General features: G+C 42.5%; 1 protein-coding gene across 3 annotated transcripts; it reads right to left on the bottom strand.

Annotated features, from left to right (window-relative positions):
- Positions 1-34: 34 nt before the first annotated feature.
- LOC121654987 (rho GTPase-activating protein 22-like) lies at positions 35-19,581 on the bottom strand. Of its 3 annotated transcripts, XM_042009395.1 has the most exons (9): positions 19,530-19,581; positions 17,981-18,094; positions 14,861-15,068; positions 14,643-14,775; positions 14,468-14,541; positions 14,247-14,368; positions 8,857-9,088; positions 5,229-6,194; positions 35-1,344 (listed from the first exon to the last, which is right to left on the bottom strand). In XM_042009395.1, the coding sequence occupies exons 1-9, from the start codon at positions 19,579-19,581 to the stop codon at positions 1,113-1,115; spliced, it is 2,133 nt and encodes a 710-aa protein (XP_041865329.1). In that variant the 3' UTR covers positions 35-1,112. The 3 variants fall into 3 exon arrangements, 2 of the variants coding, with proteins under 2 accessions (XP_041865329.1, XP_041865328.1); XR_006013057.1 differs by lacking the exons at positions 17,981-18,094; positions 19,530-19,581 and having other exon boundaries at positions 35-314; positions 691-1,344; positions 14,861-15,209; XM_042009394.1 differs by lacking the exons at positions 17,981-18,094; positions 19,530-19,581 and having other exon boundaries at positions 14,643-14,772; positions 14,861-15,209.
- Positions 19,582-21,943: the final 2,362 nt, after the last annotated feature.

Here is a 21,943-nt window from a genome sequence, read left to right as displayed (position 1 = left end):
TTGTTTGTTTTTGGTTTAAAAAACTTTATTGGCACCTCTTGACATTTCCACACACACTTTAACAAGTTGTCTTTATTTCGTCAGTTTCCAGAGACTTCAGACATGCCTCACCATAAACAAGAAAATCAGGAGCACTTAATTATTTTTAGAGTTAGAAGTTTAAAAAAAAAAGAAACATGCAGAGAGAATAAGACTCCTGTGTTTCCGGTTTCTGACACTTGTGCAGTTGCAGTTTTCAGGATTTTCTGCTCAAGTCAACTTTTTTCCAGGAGGAAAAAATAAAGTTTCTAGCCGTGCGTCTAGTCTTCTCAGTCCTGTTATAAGAAAACTCAAGTCGGGAAAATATGCTTAGTAAACCAGGTTACATCATCATCATCAACTCATTTGATCTGAAGGAGAGATGCTTTGTACAGACATCCCTTACAGGGATGAATGCTGCATTCAGGTTTCAGTCAGAGGTCCAAATCCTCATTGATTTGGGTCCTGAGATCAGGCGATGCAAAAGAAATGTGGACATTTTTGATATCCGAAGATTTCTCTCGCTGCGCTTTTTACACAGTATACATACAGATTATTTAGATATGTTTACAGGAAAACAAAAAGTTTGGATTGCAAATAAATAAAACTGATCTGTGACTGTTCCAGACACAACAAGAGGAAACATGTTTCAGAACCAAAAACTGGACTCACATGTTGGAGAAACCTTGCAAACAAGTCTGCACAGATTGAAGAAGGTCAATAAAGTAGATGAGAAAGAAAGGAGGCAGCAAGTGTTCTCATGTGACTCCAGCACTGGTGTGTCCTGGATGGAAGTTCTGACCTCATAGAACTCATCACAGTTTAGTCCAGCTGGTAAAACTTTGCAACACATCCAGGTTACGGTTTAATGAACCTTTCCAACTGTCCCTGAGGGAAAATGTGGATGTTCAGTGTTAAAATCAAACGTTGTAAACCAGGATCTGCCTGAGCCTGATGAGGCTGGTTGGTTTAAACAAATCTTCATTCTTTATATTGTTTTCTGGATCAGACACATCTCACTCAGTTCAAGAGGAAACAGATTTCTGCTGACTCAGACTGAACTCCTCTGACTCAACAATAGCAACTCTCCATCTTCAGATGCTCCCTCGCCCTCCCTGCTCTTCTCTGCTCCTGATCTCTCCGTACATCTGGAAGAACTTCTCCATCTCTCTCTGGAGCGTGGTGTTTCGGCGGTCGGCATCGGCTTTGGCTCTCTCCATGTTTCGGATCTTGATCTCGGCAACACTTTGGCTTCGCCTCTGCTGCTCCAGACTGAGGCGGAGGACGGTGACCTGCCGCTCCAGGAGGTCGTTACATCGCTCCAACCTGCAGCAAACACACACAACACACAACTTCAGCCTCCAAGCAAGCCTTACATCCGCTGACTGTATGGCTGCATGATGATGGGACATCATTCAGCTTTTACGTATCTGGTGTTTTATAACATTAAATTGTAAATTAGAATAAACCATCCCAGTGCTACTGGCATAAAAAGTTGATATATTTTAAGTGACATAACATGCATGTTAGGTTAATTGGTCATTCTAAATTCTCCCTAGGAGTGAGTGTGAGCATGAGTGGTTGTTTGTCTCTCTACGTTGGCCATGCGATGGACTGTTGACCTGTCCAGGGTGTACCCTGCTACTTGCCTGCTAATTGCTGGGATAGGTTCCAGCTTCTCGTGACCGCAAATTGGACTAAGCAGTATGGAAAATGGATAGATGGCATTTATGCTTAAATTAAATATTTAAATTTAACATAAAATCTTTATGTTCATTCAACACATAGCAATATTTAAATTTAACAATTAGATTTAAACATTTAGTTTTAGTTTTAAATATTTAAATTTAACAAATAACCAGGGCTCTCAACTTTGCACCTCAGGTCAGAGGGAGATGTGAGTGCCATTATGGAAAATGATATATGATAAAATGCTGATTTGCTTCTTTCCTTTAATTTTTATTTTATTTATTTATCCCATTTTCAAGTAATTTTTAAAATAATCAGCTGATTTACCAGCTGTATTCAACTAACATAGCACCAGTTAAAATATCTCTTATTTAAAAATAAATGTTTAAAAATAAATATATATATATATATATATAAAAGCAGATTTTTCATACTCCTTAGATCATAATTGTTTAATAAAATCATACTGGCTTAATCACACCCTTCTGTTTCTGTCTTATGTTTCATAGTGGTTGCTAAGTAGAGTTTTTTAGAGCAGGGGTGTCAAACTAAACTTTCCGTTGGACTGAGTCAAAAAGTACATTATTGCACACTTTGAACCAAGATCTAACACAGCCTATGAGTCATTGCCTATAAAACACATTACTCAGTAAATAAATGACTCGTAGGCTGTGTTAGGTCTTGGTTCAAAGTGTAAAATAATGTTCCTAATTTACTCATTTTTCAGCAAACACTAGACCAGTCTGGCCCTTAACCTGAACACATTTTAAAAATTTTGGCCCAATGTGTGTTTTAATTTCACACCCCTGCTGCCTCTGTCTTATGTTTCATAGTGGTTGCTCAGTAGAGCTTTCTAGAGCGGGCTAAGGAAGGCTAGTTCAAACATTGTGTGATTAATGAATGGGACCCAAACAGCACCCAACTGAGCTATTCTGAGAAACTGGATGTAAACCAGCCAGAACAAAAGACTATTTTAGAGTTGTTTTTATCAGTGTCTTTGAAATATTCCTGACATGTTCTCCTAATTATCTATATAAAGGTGTTTTATAGGCCATATTTGATCAGGGAGTCTGACAAATAGAGGGTTTGTAAACTGTACATGAGCCTCCACAGACTTAAAATTTCTAAACTAAGCCTCAGAAAAGGTGCTCGCACCACAGACCAAATGCATAAAAATGTCAGGAAACGTTAGAGGCGGGATGGCGTCCGGGTCTCAGGTTCTCTCTTTAGCTGACTATTCATATGGATCATTATCTCCAATCGATGCTCAAGATCTTATCCGTATAGCATCTCTTTGTCTCTGGAACTTTCAATATTATGGTTGTTTAAATACTTATCAATCTGCAATGATCAGATTTTTCTCTGTGGCTTCAGAAAATGGCGCCAGCATATTGTTTATGCTCTAGAAAGCACTGCACAGTGATGTCGGTTCCCATTCCCTTTAGGCTCTATGCAGGTAAGTAGAAGAAACCAGCAGGATGGCGGACACTTTGTGGTTCACGATGATCAACGATTATGGTCAACGATGTTTGGAGAATTGTCCTGGGGTGTTGTGGGACACTGTAAAGTAAACTTGAAAAAGATTTTCAGGTTTATGTGTCCTCCTATCCCTCTGACATATATATATGTCAGATATATATATATATATACACTACCGTTCAAAAGTTTGGGGTCACTTCCCTATTGAATCCCATGGCAAAGTGACCCCAAACTTTTGAACGGTAGTGTGTATATATATATATATATATATATATATATATATATATATGTATGGTACCTGTGGTGATGGAAATCATTTTCATTCCACTGTTTCACCTGCATCATTTTCCTCCTGTATTTGTAACAGCAAATATCCAACCCCGTCCCAGGGCGCTCAGTTTATGTAAGAACTGTGAAGACTTTTGCCACAGACTTTTGATTGACGTGCCTTTGAAGTGCATTGAGGGACTTGTAGTACTAGTGGTGCATGCGTATCGGAGGTGACATGCCTCCTCTTGGAGGTTGCAACGCCACCCAGAATGACCCACATCCCATCTGGATACAACACTTCGTTCTTCATTGGCTGTTTTGTTATGGACAATCCATGACGAGCACAGAAGTCCAATAACAAAACACCACTCAGATCAGAGGGGCCAGTCCTCCCTATCACACCCCTCCAGGTCTTACTGTTATTGCCCATGTGAGCATTAAAGGTCCCCCAGCAGAACGAAGGAGTCCCCGGAAGGAGTGCTCTCCAACAACCCATCCAATGACTCCAAAAAGGGTGGGTACTCTGAACTGTTGTGCAATGCAAAAGCACAAACTACAGTCAGGACCTGTTCCCCCACCCGAAGGCGGAGGGAGGCTACCCTCTCATCCACTGTACAGTATAGGTACCAAGTCAAGGGGCAATGAGCATGCCCACACCTGCTCGGCGCCTCTCACCAGGAGCATCTCCAGAATGGAAGAGACTCCAGCCCTTTTCGAAGACAGTGGTTCCAGTGCCCAAGCCATGCATCGAAGTGAGTCCAATTGTATCTAGCTAGAACCACTCAACCTCGTGCACCAGCTCAGGCTCATTTCCTGCCAGAGAGGTGACTTTCCACTTCCCAAGAACTAGCTTTTGCAGCTAAGGATCAGACCACCAGGGTACTTGCCTTTGACCGCCACCCAGCTCACACTGCACCCAACACCTATGGCCCCTCCTGCTGGTGGTGAGGGGGGCCCATGTCACCCTTTTGAGCTGAGCCCGACTGGGCCCCATGAGCAAAGACCCGGCCACCAGGCGCTCACCTCTGTGCCCAACCTTCAGGCCTGGATCCAGAGGGGGGCTCCAGTGACCCACATACTGGCAAGGGAAACCTGGATTCCCCTTTTTTACTCATTATAGAGGTCTACTGAGCCATGCTTTGTCCGGTCCCTCCCCTAGAGACCTGTTTGCCATGGCTGACCCTATCAGGGGCATATAGCCCATGACAACATAGCTTCTAGGATCGTCAGGATGTGCAAACTCCTCCACCGACCTATCTATATGTGGTTAAAAGTAATGTTTAATGAAGGGAAAATTAGATAACTCATGTAAATTTGTCAGCTATAAATTTTAAACAAAATGTTTACACTTGGCACCCCATGAACCTGTTCCATATCCAAAGAGCAACAACAGTAGCGAGTGATCACTGTGCTGTTTATAGCTAGACATTGGTACTTCTAAGGTTCATTGATCTGACAACTTTGGTGCCTTCACATATTTTTGAATAAGAATTTCTGAGTGAAAAGATGGCTTTAAAAACAATAGTCTTAAACTGAATTAACTGGGTGCCAGTGCAAAGATAAAAGCATTGGGGTGATCGGGTCAACCCTGCATGTGCTTATTAAAAAATGGGCTGCAGCATTTCAGACAAGATCTGGCACACAAAAACAATATACATTATGATAACCAAGTCTAAAACTAATTAAAGCATGAACGGGTTTTTCTAGGTCGCAACAGGGGAAAATAAAATATATTCAGTCTTCTGAATATGATCATTAGTCTTGTGTCTCACCTTTGTATCCTGGTCTGGTACTCGGCTCTCTGCTGGGCCATCTGCTGCTGCAGCTTGGACACCAGGGATTCAGAGTCCCTGGCTTCAAACTGAGGCTCTGGCCCCTGAGGGTTTGGAGGTCCAGAGGGGAGGAAGACCTCTGAGCTGCCTGTGCTGAGAGGACTGTCACTTGGTACCGAGCATGAGGCTGGAGAGTTTGGATGGTTTGAATCATCATCATCATCACTATCATCATCATCATCATGGATTTTGTTGTCATCCTCTGGATTGTCTGTGTTGCATTTTTCTTCTTCTGCTTTTTGACTTGAAAGTAGCCTTTCGGCTCTCTTTGGTGACACATCAGGAAGAACTGTCCCATCATCATCATCATCATCAATGTGGCTGTCATCTAGTGGTAGACCCTCACAGGAAGACCATGAGGAAGAAGAGTGCCGTGTCTGCCCCGCCTCCTCCTGCTCCTTCTCTGCTTCACAGGGCCCAGCATTGCTTCTTGGAGAGTCAGCTTCAAAAGCTTCTTCGTTCTCCATAGTCTGACACACAGATGCTCTGTCAAGGTTGTCGTAGGCAGAAGGGGTGCTGTCCTCTGGAGCCTCACTGCTGCCCCTGCTGGCTGTCTCTGGTACAACACCTTTCTCCACGGCACCGCCAGAGCTCCAGAAAGCTGAGGCTCCTTCCTCTGGTCCCGGCCAAGCTTCAGCCCAACCCACAACCATGGCTGGCTTTGAGCCATCGGATTGCTGCTGGTCAGCTGTGGTAGCTGGAGCGTTTGCAGTAGATGCTCCGTGGCTGGCGTGATGTTGGTAATAATCTGCATTGTGTCTGTCAGAGTGGTGCTGGACGGACTGGCTGGAGGAGGGTGGGGGGTAGAAGCAGTTCTCTGGGTGGGAGGAGGTGTAGCGATGGCCAAGATGTATCTTTTGACCAGAGGACAAGTCTGATTTGGCAGGAGCAGCAGAAAATATAGAGCTACACAAAATCAAGAAAAGGAGGTTAATTTTCTGAGGTTATTAATGCTGGAATACCATTTTCTATGTCTGGAAATACTTCTGATAGCAGCAGCCGTCTGAAAGACAGGTCTGATGATGGAGAGTGGTTTTCATGACAGAATTCAACTCAGATCATGTGGAAAACCACCCTTAGTTAACAAAATTTCTGATGAGATGTGACAGGCACAACATCTGCTCTAAACACAGTCTTACCACAACAAAGTGTTTTTCTCTCTTTAACCAAACAAAGGTAAACCTAAACCCAACCAAACCAGGGCTGGAAACAGAGTGAGCTAAATATAAATCCTTAAACATTTACAACTTCCTAAATATGGTACAATAACCTTCCCTTTTACATCCAAACACAGATTTACCTCCTGACCATATCCAGAGGAGATAAAGTCCATTTAATGGGCTGATAACATTTAAACCAGATCAGTCAGCAGGCATGTGATAATTATCTATCATTATTATCATGATCACTCTGAAGAGTAAAGAGTACCTTTGACAGTTGATTTTTAATTTGGCTTTACTTTTTTACATTTTTCTGTAGCTTTGCCTTTTGGCTCAGTTCCTTCTTCGCCATGACAGACCGATGAAGAGTCCACATCACTGCAGACGCGACACCAAACCGCCTTTTGATCTCCTGCACATGTGAAAAACACCCCAAGATACTTGAACTCCTTCACTTAGGGCAGGACCTCATTCCCAACATGGAGAAAGCACTCATGGTCTCGGATTTGTAGGTGCTGATTCTCATCCCAGCCGCGTCACACTCGGCTGTGAATCACTCCACTGAGAGCTGAAGATCACAGTCTGATGAAGCCAACAGAACCACATCATCTGCAAAGAGCAGAGACCCAATCCTGAGGCCACCAAACCAGATCCCCTCAACGCCTCGGGTACGCCTAGAAATTCTGTCCATAAAGGTTATGAACAGAATCGGTGACAAGGGTCAGCTTTGGAGGAGTCCAACCCTCACTGGAAACTAATCTAACTTACTGCCGGCAATGCGGACCAAGCTCTGGCACCGGTCGTATACAGGCTCATACAAGAGGGACCAGCACTCCAAAACTCCCGGAGCACTCCTCACAGGAGCTCTCAGGGGACACGGTCGAATGCCTTCTCCAAGTCCTCAAAGCACATGTAGACTGGTTGAGCAAACTCCCATGCCCCCTCCAAGACCCTGAAGAGGGTGTAGAGCTGGTCAACTGTTCCACGACTGGGACAAAAACCATACTGCTCCTCCTTAATCTGAGACCCGACTATCCAATGGACCCTCCTTTACAGCACCCCTGAATAGACCTTACCAGGGAGACTGAGGAGTGTGATCCCCCTGTAGTTGGAGCACACCCTCTGGTCCCCCTTTTTGAAGAGGGGAACAACCACCCCAGTCTGCCAGTCCAGGGGAACTGTCCTTGATGTCCACATGATACTACAGAGGCGTATCAGTGAAGACAGTCCTACATCATCCAGAGCCTTAAGAAACTCCGGCCAGATCTCATCCACCCCCGGGGCACTGCCACTTAGGAGATTTTTAACCACCTTGGTGACCTCAGCCCCAGAGATAGGAGAGCCCACACCAGGGTCCCTCGACTCTGCTTTCTCTTCGGAAGACGTGTCGGTGGGATTGAGGAGTTCTTTAAAGTATTCCCTCCACCGACCAACAACGTCCAGAGTCGAGGTCAGCAGCCCCCCAACCCCACTGTACACTGCTTCCCCCTCCTGAGCTATCAGATGGTGGATCAGAATATTTTCAAAGCTGTCTGGAAGTGATTCTCTATGGCCTCTCCGAACTTATCCAGTGCCCAAGTATCCCATGCCCTTTGTGATCACCAAAGCCGAGTTCCACTTAGCCTGCCGAAACCCATCAGCTGCCCCTGGAGTCCCACAGGCCAAAAAGGCCCTATAGGACTCCTTTAGCTTGACAGCATCCCTTACTGCTGCTGTCCACCAACAAGTTTGGGGATTTCTGCCATGACAGACATCGATGTCCTTACGGCCACAACTCCGGTTGGCTGCCTCAACAATAGAGGAACTCCAGCACCTCCAGGCCTGGGTCCAGAGGGGGGCCCTGGTGAACCATATCCAGGCAAGGGAAATCTGGATCCACTGTTTTGACTCATCATAGGGTTATACTGAGCCGCGCTTTATCTGATCCCTCCCCTAGAGACCTGTTTGCCATGGGTGACCCTACTAGGGGCATAAAGCCGCCAACAACACAGCTCCTAGGGCAGAGTTATGATAGGGGTGGCGTAGCTAGGCTAAATAAAACTTATGGTTTTTGCACTGCTAGCAAAACATAGACAAATTTGTGAAAGTACCAATCGGCAAACAATTTGCGGGGGGGCTTGACATTATTGTCGATGAAACGGGGACCCTGCAGAAAAAGTTCGGGAACCACTGGACTACAGGAAGATAACAAAGTCAGATTTCCTTATTTTACTTGTTTGTTTTATTACAGAAGGTCTGCTGAGGAGTCCAAGTTTGGTTCTGCTTTCAGGTTAGGTTCTGAGGTTTGGACTGAAATGAAGCCATTCCAGTTGTACAACAGACCTTTTCTCAACTAAAACAGGTGAAACGCTCAGAGAAAACAAGACTGATCCATGTAAGTCTGTTGGTAGTGGAACAGATTAGTTTACCAGTTGTCCACATGTGTAACAGGCTGGTCGGAGTCACTGGAGCAGTCTGCAATGATTGGCAGAGACAGGTGGCGAATGCATGGCGCCGGCTGGATATGATGTGGCTTCAGAGCACTCAGCGATGCATGTGAACCTCCCAGTGAACGTGCAGAGTCAGCCGGAGGGACTCTGGAGAAAAGAGGCTCATGTTCTCTTATCAGCTCTAACATCAGCATCTGGACCAGTGCTGCACCTGCAAAACAAATCACATAATTAACACATTTCACCAGCTTTCGGTAGCATCATCAAATCTTTAAACATACTTTTTGACTATTCTGGTGTTATTAAATCCAGCCAGTGTTCCTAAATTAATTAGTCTTAATGTAAAATAAAATAATATTTAATCAGTCATAATGTAAAATCCCAATCCTAAAATTGGTGGATTAGGGGCAACAAAAGACTAGAAAAGTAACTGATTAAATTATAAACAACTGGAGGACCATTTGACAATTAATTAGGTTAATTGGCAACAGGTCAGTGACATGACTGGATATAAAAGGAGCATTTCAGAGAGGCAGAGTCTCTCAGATATAAACAACTTTAATCACTATTTCTTAGCTAACAAGCTGCAATTTATCTCTAAATGGCTTAAATCTAGCGGTCTAGATGAACCATGGTTAGATGTAGAGCAAGCATTGTGTGAGGATCTAGTTATCTCTGACCTATCATTTATCAGCCCAAAACATCAAACCACATAAGTGTTTCAAACGCATTATCATTAGTTCCTATTTAATGACTTGTTGGGACTTTCTAAAAGTACTTCACTTATTCCATATAAGCTTACACACATCTGGAACAACCCTGACATCCTGGATAACAAAAAGATGATTTAACAGAACATCTAATAGAAATTGGAAACGTCTTGCCATTTGATTTCTCACTTCACAATATGGAAGCAGCAGCACTAAGTTTTTCAGAATACCACCAACTTAAATCTATTAGATGTAAAAGAATACCATCAACCAATTAAACTTGCATCTACCTATCAGGATGACACAATTCTTGAATCTCAAAATATATAGAATATTATCTGAGATAGATGATTCAATCTCTCTTCTAACTTCAAAATGAAAGGCTGACTTATCCAGTAACTTTAATCAAAATGAATGGTCAAAAATATGTTTAAACACCTCTAAAATGACTAAGAATTCAAATATGCAAATAATACAACTCAAAATTCTTCATAGAACTCGTTATACAGAACAAAGGATGTTCAGGATGGGTTTGCAAAGATCAAATATATACTCATATTGCACTGACAACACCATTGACAACACCTTCCATGCGTTGTGGTCCTGCATAACTGTCCAGAGGTTCTGGCTTCAGGTATGTGAAGACATGTCAACATGACTTAAATGTAATATTTCTACAATCCCTATACTGTGCCTACTAGGTGACTTGGGTGACATTAATATGGTAAATAACTCTGCACGCATGAACCTCCCAGTCTTATGCATCACAAAGAAAACTATCCTCATGAACTGGAAAACCAAAGATAATCTGTGTATTTAACAGTTAAGGAAACTCTTACTAGACCTCATCAGTAGAGAGACACCTCAAAGAATCATTTAGCTAAATTTCACTCCCTCTGGTTCCCTGTGATTAGCTCCATCACTTAGTGTAGGTGGAGGATTGTGACCTTGTCGCTTTGGGGGTTAGATATTGGTGGGAGGTGCTTGATGACTGTGGGTCCTTGGTGGTTTCCTGTGGTGGGGATCTGAGCTGCTCCGCTATTCAGGGGGCTCTGTGTCTGACCCTGTCTGGGACTGTGGGGGATCTGTGGTTGGGGCCACCTAATGGCGGTGGAGTATGGCCACTGGTGGGGCCTGGGTCAGTGGGTGTCGGTTCTGAGCTGGTTAGCCAGGCTGTTCTAGGGTGGGCTGGGTGGGGATTCTGGGCTATGGTGCCCAGGGGTGGCCCCCTCTCTTATTTATTTATTTTTTTTTAACCTGTCCTGTCCAGTATCATAGCAAGCAAAATGATAATCTGGTTGCTGTATTGTGCTGAACAAATTTGCTCTGCCAAGGGGAGGCCTATAGGTAAGGCTCCTCTTGATAATCTGATTCATTTATTTATTTATTTACTTTGAATCACGGAATCTTTGTAATCTTGCTGGACCTGACCGGAGGGGACAGAAAAAGATGGAAAACAGCAAAAAGATGCAAAAGGGAAAGATGGAAGAAGACAAAAACATCACAGACAGAAGGAAACGACCCTTCAATCCACACCATCACCAGACAACAAACTGTTATACCTGTACATGAACACACCAGAAAATTTCCTACAACTTTCACAAAAAACAAAACAAAACAAACAAAAAAACAAACAAAAAAAAAAAAAAAAACCAATTAAGATTAAGAGTTTTTAAATAATAACCAAATCAAAAAGACATATCATGAAAGTAGCATAACAGCGACCAGATACTAACTCACAGGAAAAAAAAGAAGAATTATCTCTTAGTATATAAACCCACTGGACAACTCAGTGACTGTGGACCAGAGGACAGCGAGCCCCAAGAACCATGTCCTTGTTTACTGTCCCTCAGTTTTTACAGGCTTGCTATCCTCTGGTCCACTGGGGTTGTCTCCCTCAGGGCATAGTCGGAGGGTTAAGTGTGATGTGGGTGTGTGAGAATGAGTATTCGTGGGTATGGTGCATTGGAGGTTGTGAGTGAGAGATTACAGGTTGGATAGATGGGGTAGGTGGGTGGGTGGAGAAGGGAGGGTGGGTGGAGGTGGATAAGGGGAGAAAGGGGGGAGTTGTCGATGGTGCCCTGGTTCTTGGGGTGTGCGGCTGGAACATTGGTGTGAGTGCTGGTCCACGCCAGGTGGTCATCTGGGGGGGCCTGGTCCTCTTGGGTGTGGTGCAGGCTCTTGAGGCCCTGCACTCTGGCCACCCTGGATGACCGGTGCCCGGTGGGGTTGGTGACCCGTGGCTGCAGGGGGCTCTGGCTGGGGCCTGTGGTCCGCCCTATTCTGCCTCTAGTCTCAGTAGAGGCGTGGTCACATTTGCATGATCACACTGATTTCTGATCACTCCTCATTCCTCATATGAGTTGTGCTGTGGGTTTATACGCTAAGAGCTACTTTTGTTCAGGCTTTTTGTGTATGTGTTTCTGGTACTTTTGTTGTTGTGATACACTTTTTTTTGTTAATTTATTTTTTGTTGTTTTGGTTATTTTCTTTTTGGGAACTGCTGGTGATGTTCAGCTTTGTTTTCTTGTAAAAGCTGTAGGAAATTTTCTGCTGTGTTTCTGTACAAGTGTAGCAGTTGGTCTGGTGTGAAGTTGGATTGAAGGGTCGTTGCTTTCTATCTGTTGTATATTTGTGTTCTCTTTCTTTTTTCTACCTTCCTTTTTACTTACGTTCACTATTCTTTTTTTCTGTCCCCTCTGGTCAGGTCCGGCAAGTTTACATAAATTCCTTAATTCAAAATAAATAGATAAGATGTAAAAAAAAAAAAAGAGAAAAAAAAAAAGAAAATCTAATTATTGAGAAGAACCGTATACCCATAAAACTCCCTTGGCAAAGCAAATTTGTTCAGCACAACACAGCAGTCAGACCATCATTCTGACGATTCTGGAAAGGACAAGTTAAAAAAAAAAAAAAAAAAACTAAATATGGACAGAGGTTCACCAATCTGAGACAAACTAGGCATAAAATTTGTGGAGAAATTTCAGAAAATGATCTTCAATGTGAAATTGTAAAGACTTTGAAGATCCCACTGTGTACAGTGTATAATATAATTTGGAGCATCATGAAAGCAACAATCCAACAACGAAGGTCCAGGTTTGTTGAGCTGCTAGAATCCTGCCTCAGACCAGAATGGAACAACATTCTTCTCATGAAACTCTAGCAACTGATTCTTCAGATGTTTACAGACAGATGTTAAAAGAAGAGGGAATGCTTTAGAATGCTAAATGCAGAGATGGATGGATGGGTGGATGGATGGATGGGTGGATGGATGGATGGATGGGTGGGTGGATGGATGGATGGATGGATGGATGGATGGATGGATGGATGGATGGATGGATTCATTGAAGTACTTAATTCTTATTGTATAGAGAATTCAGCTGAATGTTTTCCAAACAGAATATATGAGCAGACTGCAGCAGATTAAAGTCCTGAGAGAAAGATGTGAGGGCTGCTATTAATAGATGAGTGAGGTTTGTCATCAGAGCCTGTCCAAGGTATAAGAGAGCTGAGCAGCCACTTGGAGCTTTCCTAAGTGCAAGTTAAATGTCAAGATATCTTGATTTGATTTTTTTAAAAGGAAAACATAATTTGCATAAAGATGTTAATACACAAACTCAATTTTATATCATTTTCATCATGGTTGTGTAGCGTAATATTCTGAATAACTGAAAGGAAAACCCAAAAGAACTAGGATGACATTTCTGTGTGAGTATAGTGAAAAAACCCTAGAGCCTTTAATCAGGACAGTAGTTGGCTTTCCTACACCCAGCTGCAGAGCTATAAAAGATCATAAGTTCATATCAGAGCCACAAAACCTCCTTACAGTGTGATAGCAGATATGTTGTAAACACAAATCAGGCCCTGAGAGACCCGGCCCTTTGAGGAAACAAAGAGAGCTGAAGTGTAAGACACAAATAAAAGTTGGAAGGTTGGAGGTTGTGTTGTGATATCCACCAGAACTGCATGTAGGAAGTTGGGGAAGGAGCATAGATGACCTTAGAGAATGGGCACGAACAAGGTTTGGTTGTGATCACACTCAAAGCGAGGAGATGACCACATGCTTAGCCCCATGCTGATCAGAAATTTAGCTCAAATTAGATGCTTAGCAGAAGAGAGTAGAAAACCCTGCCAGACTGAATTGGGCGTCTATCAAATGTGATGACGCAGAACTCCCAAATAAGATAAGTTGCTGGTAAATGAAGGGCATTAAAGCAGCACCTCTATAAACAATGATATAATTTACTGTGTCTGACCAAAAGTGCCAGTTTATAAAGGATTATGACATCCAACTGCAGTGGTTCTAAGACTCTCCAAAGGGATTAATAAAGTATTTCTATTCTATTCTATGTAATCATAGATAGATAGATAGATAGATAGATAGATAGATAGATAGATAGATAGATAGATAGATAGATAGATAGATAGATAGATAGATAGATGCATAATCAACTTGTTGTAAGCAGGTCTTCCCTGTCTGCCACAACTGACTTATAGAACAGAGTGATGAAATGTGGCAGGAAAGATTTCTGTCCATACGACAGCGGAGTGTCTCAGTCTGTTAGAGGAGGAGCTCTGCTGTATGACCAGTGTGTGCTGGAGAGGATGGTCGGGGAACTACTTTTTTTTTTTCTTTTTTTCAGCGGAATGCTTTCCTACCTCCCATGATGCTTTGTGGGTCTTCAGCTTTGGCTCGGAGGATGTTTGGTCCAAACACAGTGGCCAAGTTCTGGACACTCATCTTGTTACTACTGGAGTAACTCTGGACTTCATTCAGAAATCTGAAAACACACATACTTCTGCTAATTATGAAAACCGTAAATATAAACTCTATCATCCTTCAGTGCAGTGAAAGGTGCAGCAACAATCAGAAGTCTTACTGGCAGATAAAGTTTAGCAGGTTGAAATTTGCAACTGGTAACTCATGAAGAAGATTCCTCAATTCCCCCAGACCCTGACAGAGGAAGAGGAGTGGAATAATGTGAGGAAGGAGAAGTCTAGTGTTTCTGTGTTTTTAACAGGGTTTGATAGTATGGTGTGCAGAGCTGCAGTTACCAGTGTGCGGTCCCTCGACAGCTTCTGAGCACAGACCAGGAAGTCCTGGTATCGGCTGTAAGGAACCAGAGGCTCTGGCAGCTGTCTGAGGTAAAGTTTCAGCAGAGATGCCACTGTATGAACATCAGTGCTGCTGCAATAAAAACACACACAGTAAACCAAATTCTGTAAGAAAATTTCACTAGAAAACTTAACAGAAGACAAAAGAAGAATTATACCTGTCAAAGGTCGGTCTCTCTCCCGAATCGAAAGCTTCCTGCAGCTCTTTGACCAAACTGGTCTGTCCAGACTGGCGAAACAAGCCCACCTCATGCAGACCACGTTCCCTGATGAAGTTCACACACTGCTCCACCACCAGAGGAACCAAATGCATCCCATAACGTCGCTCATATAGCACAGTTTCCTCAAGACGTTGACCAAAAACTCCTGCAGGAGGCAGAGAAGCTCCACCAATCACAAACAGGCCTGTTCTGTCAAGTATTAGGATTTAAGATGTCTGGTTTTAAATGGGTACCAATTATGTAAGCATTAGAGTACATATTGCAATTGCTTTGTGTTCATTTTGTAATTTTATTCTTTACCATCGAAGTGTCTCGATTTTTAAGAAAAGGAAAAAAGTTTAAACAGGTTGTTAAAATAAAAGTTTTTCTATTCCAAATGGCACCTTGAAATCTTTTACATTTTTTAACAATCACAGTTGAAGTTTCATGAAATTTGAGAAATTGCCCTCAGAACCTCCCAACTCTGATGTGACATCAGTCTCCGCCCCTTAAAATTATTCTGAAATTTTCTCAAACAAATTTCTTTCCCACCCACAGTTTCTTCTGTACATACACAAAATTATAAGTCAAAACGTTGGTATTTTCCCTGCTTTTCACTTGACATGAGATGGTCATGTAACGCACATTGTAACGCACCTTATAGTTTTCTCTCAAATTTCCTCAGAACACAGAGTGCCCTCACTCCTGGCTCCATTCACTTCCATACTTTTTTTTTCTCAGATTTCTTTCTCTCAAGTCAGGAGGTGAGGTGTGTTTTTAACTTGACATAAAAGATACTCGGAAGACAGAACCTAGCAGACAGATGAAAATCACTTTCACTAAATTTAGCATCAGTAGTCCACAGCTCCACATTTTCTCCCTCTGAATAGTGGTTAGTACCTGCCTGCAGCTCCAAGAGTGACTGTCCTGTCCTTGCAGGACTAATTTCCTCCACTTCTTCGTCATAAGTTAATCATTTACTGTGTTATGGCTGACTTTCAGATTTTTTACGAGGATTGTGGGGTTGCTACAACACCTCTATGTCTTCCCACACACATCATATATTGCATCGTTGTTGCTCCACACGTGGTGCTGAGAGATATGCTGCTGCACTGCTAATGGATAGCGGTTTTCTAGGCACCCAAACGCTTTACATTTTATCCATTATTAATTCACTCCTCACTCATACCTGGTGATGGTAGCTACATGTGTAGCCACAGCTGCCCTGGGGCAGACTGACGTAAATGAGGCTGCCATAATTCGTGCCTACGGCCTCTCCGACCATTTAAATCCACATTCATACACCAGCAATTCCAACACTGCTACATCGATAAGATGGGCCGTCTCACATATGACTTTGACAGGTGGAAGAAAAAGTAGTTCCTGACATTTCCACTGTATTCCAGTTCGTGATAGACTGCATTTTTATCCCAAATCAGTATAATATCGATATTCTAACATGAAAATCGATTCTAGAACATAAAAAGCTGGCATTAGCTGGTAGTATCGATATTTTGTATCGATCCGCACATCACTAGTGACAGCAAGCAGAGAGAACACGGGAGAAGATTAATAAGAATCTTTGTTTGCTTAGATTAAGTTATTCAGTGTGCAAAATTATTTTCTGCTCAGAATAGATGTAAATGATAACAGAAATCAGCTGAAAGCGTTCGTGTTCATCTTTGACTATGCTGGCAGCATAGACTGTATAAAAAAAGATGGACGGAGCCTCCGTGACATCAGGTTTCTGAAAAGCTGAGTTGAATCTCATTGGGCGGTTCCCACCATTGCCATCTTGGCAGTGTCACACGTGTTGTCATTCCTGGAAAATCCAAAGATGGGCGAAGAGGTGGAGCTGAGAGGGGGACTGTGAAGGTGGGGGTGGATGATTGACACCCATCAAACTCCAAACTGCCTGTAGCCAAGAGCTAACTGAGCTAACCTGGAGCTAACAGTAAATAACCAGCTAACGGAGGTGGGCGGGTTAAAGCTAAGGCGCACTATTAGCCGACTAAAAACCGCGATTGTGCTGCACTCTCCCTTCTTGCCGCGGATATTGGATGCCTGCCAATCAATAGGACACGCCCCTAATTATGCTGAATGTCAAGATTAAATAACATCCAAACAGTTATCACGAAGGTAAATTTGACCTATTAATCCTAAAATGGATTTTTGTAGCAGGCTTTAAACATGTTTATTTCTGCTGTGAAGTTGGCATTTTTAACAGGGGAGTCTATGGGGGTTGACTCCATTTTGGAACCAGTCCCTTGCGGATGAGGGGTGAACTGCAATTTTTTGCACTTCCACATAGGCTTCACATTTTACCAGCAGAGGTTGCTGCTTGGCTGGCAAAGAAAGGCCCTGTTATCATAGCAACATTCACAAGCAAACTCTGTTGTGTGTGTCTCATTTGAATCACTCACACACAGTCCAGAAATCTGCTCTGTTACATTAGCAACCATTGACACAGGTGCTCTGTCTATGGCTGCAACCAACCATAGACTATGGCTACAACCAGTGGCTGCTAAGTGTAGTATCTCTCAGTGGGCAGTGGCTGCATCATACCCATAAAAACTTCATTTTTTTAAGTTTTCAATAAACCCACCACCAGCTTACATTGTTGTGTTTGGAAATATATTTATCTAAAGTATACACCACTTAAAGGGTTAGAATTAGGTTTAGAACAGGGGCAGAGTTAGATATTGGGTTGTGGAGGTTAAGGAGAAAGAGATGTATTGTGCCAATATGAAAACCTGTTGTACATAGATAAGTTGAATGAGTATGTGGGGCGGCATGGTTCTGTGGGTAGAGTGGTTGTCCTGTAGCCCAAGGGTTGCTGGTTCAATCCCAGCTGGTTCAATCCTCAGCCTGTCCCTGAGCAAGACACCAAACCCCTAGTTGCTCCTGATGGCTCCTGGTGAGCGCCTTGCATGGCAGTTTCTGCCTTGAATATGTGAATGTGTGTGTGTATGTGTGTGTGTGTGAATGGTCAATGTGACGTATATGTTAGGCGCTTTGGGTAAAAGTGCCATATAAGTACAGACCATTTACCATGTGTGTGTGTGTGTGTGTGCGCACCTGTGAAAGGGATCCAGACTCCTTTATTGAGACTCTTCAACCACTCGTCACCCTGACCGGCGCTGTTGGACAGGAAGAAATAGGAGCCGGGGCTGGCCAGCACGTCTCGGTTACCTACAGATACACAACCAGGGCTGTTTTAAGACAACTGGTTCAGCTCAAACAACAAGACCTGCTTCAGCCATTGATGATCTTCACATTTAATCACATCTTCTCTGTAAGGACTTTATCATCATATCAGATTAACATCAGTCAAATGTTTTCTAAAAGCTTGAACATTTTTTATTCTTCTCATTGGGCCCAATTAGTGTACAGTAAATGATTATATTTCATATCTGCTTCTGTCACCAAACTACTACCAGAGGACAAAAAAAATCTGCTCATATCAGGGAGACTCATGTTCTATCAGCAATCTGCCAAAATCATTTGGAAAATGTCATAGTTATATATTACTACTTTTAATGGACCTGACCATATGTCTGACCAGTAACTGAAAAGGTAAATCCCACTGGCTGCATGGTGTCTGTATTTTCCTGATAAAGAACAGAGCAACTCCAGTGAGTTCAGACACTTAAACACGGTTTAAAAAAATAAATAAATAAAGAAGAAGAAGAAGAAGAAAATGTAAATATTTAATATAAACAGAAGACAACAGTGACTGGAGCAGCAAAGATGAAGGGACTCATCTCACATTTTTACTTTCTGCTGTCGCTACATACACTTATACACAATGTTTAGAAAAGGTTTGATGTTTTCTATGCTGAGAAACAATAATTTGCTTCTACTTTAACTCCTTCTCCTCAGTCACATCTTTGGGAAATCCTTGTTTTTTTTAACACAGTGACATTAAAGCATATTGAGCAGCAGTCATAACGATACTGTTTTTTAAAATCTTGTTAGCAACATTACCTCTCTGGTTATTGTTATGCTATCTGAGCAGATAAGAACAATCTTACATGTTTAAGTCAGATCTGAGATTCTGATTATTTACTGTAGCAGTGGACTTTCATTGAATTGGATTCTTTTAGTAATTTACACTGACATCTAACCTTGTGCTGGTCTGTTGATGTGGAAACAAGACTCCCTGGTATAAATGGTAACAGATACATACATCATGTACACCCATCGTCCACTCTACTGGACCCCTTTTATCTGATTTAACTTCCTGTTATCTTTCTATCATCTCCAACCAGTCTGCCCATTCTCCTCTGACCTCTGACATCAACAAGACATTCTGGTCCAGACAACTGCTGCTTACTGGATATTTTCTCTTCTTCAGACCATTCCCTGGAAACCTAGGAGATGGTTGTAATGATATAACAGAGAAGCTAAATGCTATACAGACTCATTAACACATTGTCCTTTTCTCTCTGTTTCCCATCATGCTCTGCTTTCTGTCCTCCTCAATGTCACATTAAATTCATGAAGACATGTGAGCATACACACTACCTCAAAAAAAAAAAAAAAAAAACAGCTCAGCATTTTACAGGTGTCACTCAAGGGCAGCTCACACGACAAACACACTCAGCTGTAATCATCTGGTTCTTACCTTTGTGGCCCGTACTGTCGTGTTTCCAGGACTTGAAGCAGCTGAGTCCCATGCTGCAGCTCTCCAGGTCCAGTTGTAGATGCTGAGCAGATATTTCACCATAAGTGATGGAGATTCTTTGGTGGAACCTCAAAGAAGAGTTCTGGAGGATGTAGAGAATCCAGGAGGGGAAGTGGTCTGAGGAGATACAAATCAGCAAGAAGACCCTAATTCATAAAAGTTCATGTAGGTTAACAACATTAAACAAATGGAAACTTAGCAGAAAAAGTCCGTAAATAAGTGTTTGGTGGATTATTTCTGTGTTGTAACAATGCTTCTTGGTAACGCAACTTATACTGTTGAAAGACTGTTTATTTCCAATCAAAACACTTGTTTCTTTAGACTTCAATCTTCCAATCTAATAAATGACACCAAACAAGTATCAACAGCAGAATCAGCTGTTTTGGAAACATTTTTATGGGTACAACCCACAAACCCAACTCTTCTTTATAAATGTGGCTCCATGTATAAGATAAATTAACAGACTTTTCAACAGCAGAAGATTTACAACCAAGGAGCATCGTTATAACAAAGAAATAATCCACCACACACTCATTTTCTATTCTTTTTCATAAGTTTAGTTAAATGAAGGAAAGGAGATCTCAACGTTCTCAAGAGGTTTGCAGTAAAGATACTCCCTCCAGAGGAATTCCTGCTAAATAAATAAACTCAGAAAAACCAAACAGCAACTTCTAGAAGAGAATCTGGCTTTCTGGTGGATATGCAGACCTCGAGTTCACTAAGAGAGGCTGTGATACACTGAAAATCCTCAGAAATATTGTCATTTCATCCCCCTTCTCTCTCTCTTTCTCTTTCTCTCTTTTATTTTAACATAAATCCTAAAAGGATTTTCCTGCTAAATGGAGGGTCTAATATCCTAACCTTAAAAGAATTATGTTAGATACAGAATCATACTTTCAGGTTGTCTGGACAAGAATCCCTGAGTATCCAGAGGAGATTCTTGGTTTAAAAGAAGTTCCTTTTTAATGTTTGAAAAAAAAAAAAAAAAGGCTGCGGGTTGTTGCACAGCTCTGCAGATGCAACACTTCTCAGACTTTTAGCGACATCTTTTTTCTACAGAAATCTCCAGCGTCTTCCATCTTCTTCCATTAGACCAGTCTCCTCAGCATCCCTCTGCTTCCTGAATCCTTCTTGACAGGCGGTGTGAGAAATGACTGCAACACAAACCAGACATGACGCTCTGCAACACTAATCCTCCAGATGTTTCAGGTGGCCTGCACCGGGTCTCTCTTGGTGCTGTAGAACTTTTGTCAGTCACAAATTTTTTTCACAATAGCAAGTTCAGATCATGAGTCCAGAACCAGAACCAGAACCCCACCCAGACTCTCAGTCTTTGTCCTTTATGATGCTTTTCAGTGGAGCGTGCATGTTTTTGGCATCCAAAACTGTGGAAGAGGAGCAGTGTGAGTAAGAATATTCTTGTCTTCCTGTCTGTCCTCTGTTTGTCTTTGTCTTTATATGGTCTCACACCAGCGGGTGAAAAGTTAAGCCATCTTTCGGGAACATTTTACTTCTTATCTCATATTTTTTTCCTTGTCTCTTCCCCAGTCACACAATCAGACCACTCTGGAGTCCTTCCTGCATTCTTCTTCCGCCCTCGTCTCCTTCCCTATGTCCTTCTCTTCGTTAGCTCTTTAACTGGATGTCCTGCTTCATGTCCAAAACCCATCTGCACCTCTCAATATCCACCTCTTCTCCATCACCATCCCTCCTCTTTCTCTGTGCTTCACTACATCCCTACCCTCTCTGTCTCCCGGTGTCTCTCTCTTTGTCCAAGTCTGGTTTGTCCTTCTGTCTTGTTCCCACTATCTCTCTTTCTCTCTCTCTCTCTCTCTCTCACATCCCATTTCCCAGCAGTGTGTGTGCCCCCAGTTGCCCCCCTCCCCATTTACCTCATCAATAACCATGCTGCACGGCTGTGCATTAGGAAAATTGGTTCTCTGCGACGCAGAGCTGTTTTACCAAAGTAATCACAGCTGATGGCGAGAGAGGGAGAGAGAGATGATCTGGCTCAAATTCTGCTGCTGCTGAAGTACGGCCTGCTGCAGCATGCGCACGCACATGCACACTCACTGTCACCATTATTCAAGTAGACATAAAGCAAGAGGCTGTTTGGATTAGTCAACTTTTGAACTCAAAGTATGAGAAACCTCTCTGCTTCCATACGATCCAATTCAATAAACCTCATTGGCCCAAAGTACAACACAGTACCGTGTTGATAAGGACTTGTTGGTCATCAATATCAGCAATCAAATATGACCAGCTTCCCAAACATGATGAATACATGTCAAAAATTCACAACTACATGCATCGACTGGATTGAGAGAAATGAGTTGAATCCGCATGTCATGGCT

Source organism: Melanotaenia boesemani, chromosome 15 (assembly GCF_017639745.1).
Source record: "Melanotaenia boesemani isolate fMelBoe1 chromosome 15, fMelBoe1.pri, whole genome shotgun sequence".
Lineage (NCBI taxonomy): Eukaryota > Metazoa > Chordata > Actinopteri > Atheriniformes > Melanotaeniidae > Melanotaenia > Melanotaenia boesemani.
Note: the sequence above shows the minus strand (reverse complement) of the source record. Positions and strands in the feature narration are given on the sequence as shown.